The sequence below is a fragment of the Neophocaena asiaeorientalis genome, unplaced genomic scaffold (genome assembly GCF_003031525.2).
Source record: "Neophocaena asiaeorientalis asiaeorientalis breed wild unplaced genomic scaffold, Neophocaena_asiaeorientalis_V1.1 scaffold489, whole genome shotgun sequence".
NCBI classification, from domain to species: domain Eukaryota; kingdom Metazoa; phylum Chordata; class Mammalia; order Artiodactyla; family Phocoenidae; genus Neophocaena; species Neophocaena asiaeorientalis.
The window spans coordinates 3,874,061-3,877,717 of record NW_020174791.1 but is presented as its reverse complement, the minus strand read 5'-3'; the positions used below and the strand labels follow the sequence as shown (position 1 = coordinate 3,877,717).

The 3,657-nt window shown below is 56.5% G+C and overlaps 1 protein-coding gene across 1 annotated transcript; it reads left to right on the top strand.

The window, feature by feature from the left end:
- Positions 1 to 1,494: 1,494 nt before the first annotated feature.
- On the top strand, positions 1,495 to 2,913 carry ISG15 (ISG15 ubiquitin like modifier). The gene is made up of 2 exons (XM_024760289.1): positions 1,495 to 1,626; positions 2,086 to 2,913. The coding sequence occupies exons 1-2, from the start codon at positions 1,624 to 1,626 to the stop codon at positions 2,593 to 2,595; spliced, it is 513 nt and encodes a 170-aa protein (XP_024616057.1). The 5' UTR covers positions 1,495 to 1,623; the 3' UTR covers positions 2,596 to 2,913.
- Positions 2,914 to 3,657: the final 744 nt, after the last annotated feature.

Sequence of the window (3,657 nt, the reverse complement as noted above, 5' to 3'; positions counted from 1 at the left end):
CTCCCGTTGCGGAGCACAGGCTCTGGACGCGCAGGCTCAGCGGCCATGGCTCACCGGCCCAGCCGCTCCGCAGCACGTGGGATCTTCCCGGACCGGGACACGAACCCGTGCCCCTGCATCGGCAGGCGGACTCTCAACCACTGCGCCACCAGGGAAGCCCTAATTATTTTTTTCTTTAACTTTTTTTTGGCTGCGTTGGGTCGTTGTTGCTGCGCGCAGGCTTTCTCTCTAGTTGCGGCGAGCGGGGGCTACTCTTTGTTGCGGTGTGTGGGCTTCTCATTGTGGTGGCTTCTCTTGTTGCGGAGCACGGGCTCTAGGCGCACAGGCTTCAGTAGTTGTGGCACACGGGCTTAGTTGCTCCGCGGCATGTGGGGTCTTCCCGGACCAGGGCTTGAACCCGTGTCCCCTGCATTGACAGGCGGATTCTTAACCACCGCACCACCAGGGAAGTCCCTCACTGTGGTTTTGATGTGCATTTCCCTAGTGACCGATGATGTTGACCATCTTTTCATGTGGTTGTTGGCCATTTATATATTTTCTATTTTAAAATGTCTATTTAAGTCTTGCCCAACTTTTAACTGAGTTGTTTATCTTTTTGTTGTTGAGCTGTAAAAGTTCCTTATATATTATGGATGCTAGACCCTTATCGGACATGTGATTTGCAAATATTTTCTACCATTTTGTGTATAGTTTTTCTTTTCACTTTGTCAATAGTGTCCAGGAGTTCATTTTTGTAGAAAATAAGATACATATCTTTCATTGAAACAATCAGAACAGGGACTTCCGTGGTGGCGCATTGGTTAAGAATCCACCTGCCAATGCAGGTGACGCGGGTTCAAACCCTGGTCCGGGAAGATCCCACGTGCCGCGGAGCAACTAAGCCTGCATGCCAAAACTACTGAAGCCCCAATGCCTAGAGCCCGTGCTCCGCAACAAGAGAAGCCACTGCAATGAGAAGCCTACGCACAGCAACAAAGAGTAGCCCCCCCCCACACTGCAACTAGAGAAAGCCCGTGCACAACGACGAAGACCCAAGCAGCCATTAATTAATTGATTGATTGATTAATTAATTTTTAAAAAATCTGAACAAATATTGTCATAAACAAATGGAGGTTATCTCTGGGTAGTTTAGATTGTCACTATTTTATGTTATTTCTGAATTAACCCTGGCAATGATTTCCGAGTTTACTAATTTTGCAGATTGGTAAATGGAAAGTGAAAGTTTCCAATTGTTAGCTCATGTTATGATGTGTGTGCGTCTTGCAAAGGACCCAAGGTGTTGGACATGCAGGGGGTTTCTGAACACACACCCCTGGAGGCGGGGATGCTGTCACAGTCCCCAGGCCCCGCTGGCCAGGTGGAAAGCCCCAGCCCACCCCTACCTCAGTTTCTTGTCATTGTCATTCTGTTTTGTTTCTGCTATTCACTCCAGGGCCCGCCTTGGGAAAAGGAAACTGAAACTGAAGCTGAATTCGGCTACTGTGTGGCTGGCTCCCCGACACCGCCCTCTGACATGGTTGCTCAGGCTTTAAAAGGGCTGAGCTGCCAGGGCTGGAGAAGAGCTGAGAGCGGAGAGGTAGCCAACCAGTGCTTGCGGAGGACCTGGCGCCAGAGCCCACAGCCATGGTGAGGCGGGTTTGTCAAGTGGGGCAGGTGGGCTCGTACCCCTCCCCCTGGTGGCATCTCCCAGGGGCGGAACACCTACATGTGCAAGGCAGGCAGAGCTGCTCAGAACCCCCAGGTTCTTAAGCGTGAGGGGAGGGACAGGGCTCCTTCTGACAGCAGGGTCTGGGTCCTCAGAGGTGGGTTCTGCCCAGTGGGCAACCCTGAGATCCCTTGGGATCAGCACAGGGGGGCGTCTTAGCAGGTGAAGGGAGGCAACATGATAGTTGTGGGTGGTGACTATTCTTCTAGAAATGCCCGCATGCACTCTCCAGCACCTGGCGTGCCCCTCCTGGTGGGAGGGGAGGCTGGAGAGGAGGGGGCAGCATCACGGGGTCTAGCAGCTTGCCCCACTGCCAGTGTCACGCGTGCAGTGCTCCCAGAACTGGTGCCAGGGTCTCTGAGCCTGTGTGATGCCCACAGGGTAAGAACCTGAAGGTGAAGATGCTCGGGGGCCAGGAGATCCTGGTGCCCCTGAGGGACTCCATGCTGGCATCCGAGCTGAAGCAGCAGATCACCCAGCAGATCGGCGTGCCCGCCTTCCAGCAGCTCCTGGCCCACCAGGGCACTCGCAAGGTGCTGCAGGATGGGGTGCCCCTGGTCTGCCAGGGCCTGGGCCCCGACAGCACCGTCCTGCTGATGGTGCAGAGCTGCAAAGAGCCCCTGAACATCCTGGTGAGGAATGACAAGGGTCGCAGCAGCGCCTACGTGGTCCGGCTGACGCAGATGGTGGCCGAGCTCAAGCTGCAAGTGTGCCAAAAGGAGCACGTGCAAGCCGACCAGTTCTGGCTGAGCTTCGAGGGGAAGCCCATGGAGGACGCGCACCAGCTGGGGGAGTACGGCCTCACCACCATGTGCACCGTGTTCATGAATCTGCGCCTGCGGGGGGGCAGGGCAGGGCCAGGAGGGCCGCGGGGGGGGGCGCCCCACTGAGCACCAGGAATACAGTTGTAGCCCCCTCTGTAGCACCGTTCTGCACCCTTCTGGTCAGATTGGGGGAGGGGTGGAGGAGGGAGTGGTAAGAGGGGACCCAGGGTCGCTGGGGGAATCAGCAGGCTAGGGTGGCCAAGTTCAGGGACAAGCCTAGTGGGATCAAAATGGTGGCCTCCGCCCCCGAGAAACTGAAGGTGTGTCCCCACATCTCTGGGAAGCTAACTTCTAGAGAGATAAAAAGAGGCATATCTGCTGGTGTGTCCCCACATCTCTGGGAAGCTAACTTCTAGAGAAATAAAAAGAGGCATATCTGCTGGAGCCCATCCCTGTCTTCACATTGAGCCACGGTCAGCCCCTGCCTGCACAACTGGTCCCCACCCCTCACATCTGGGTCAGCAGGTGGCACAGGGAGGGGAAGGCCTGGCGAGGTCCCAAAGGCCACAAGGCGAGTGTCCCTGGAAGCGGTGAGTCCGTAGGGCCTGCCTGGCCCGGCTGTGAGGGAGGCTTCCCCACACCAGCTGGGGGCTGGGGGCCTCTTGACCCTCCAGGAACCATCAGCCTACACTGTCCAGCCTGCATTGGTCTGGGGAAGAGTGGTGACAGGGCCTTGGGCACTCACATCACCATCGGGGGGAGGGGGGGGGAGCTGCTGAGTCAGCAAATAAATACGCCCTCCTTCAGGGTTCAGTTCATGGAGGGGCCGCAGCCAGTAGGTGAGGGGGTACCTGGGATAGGGGTTCCTCCCATCCATGTGGAAGAGTTTGTCCCAGATAGGGGGCACCTAATTTGGCAAAACTACAGCCACTTCCACACCGGATGCATTTTTCTGTGCCAGTTTTCCACATGAGCCACTCGGGAGCCAGGCTGAGTCAGCCTTAGACACGAGGGTTGGGGTGGGGGCTGGGGGCCGGGGAAGCATAGAACGTACACCTCTCTGGGCCAAAGTCCATGACTCTGGGGACACTCAGTCCTCAGCCTTCAGACTCTTCAGTGGCATTTGGCTGCAGACCCAGAAGCCCTCTTTCTGGTCTGTGGGGGTCCGTATCTGAGCTGGGGGACCCC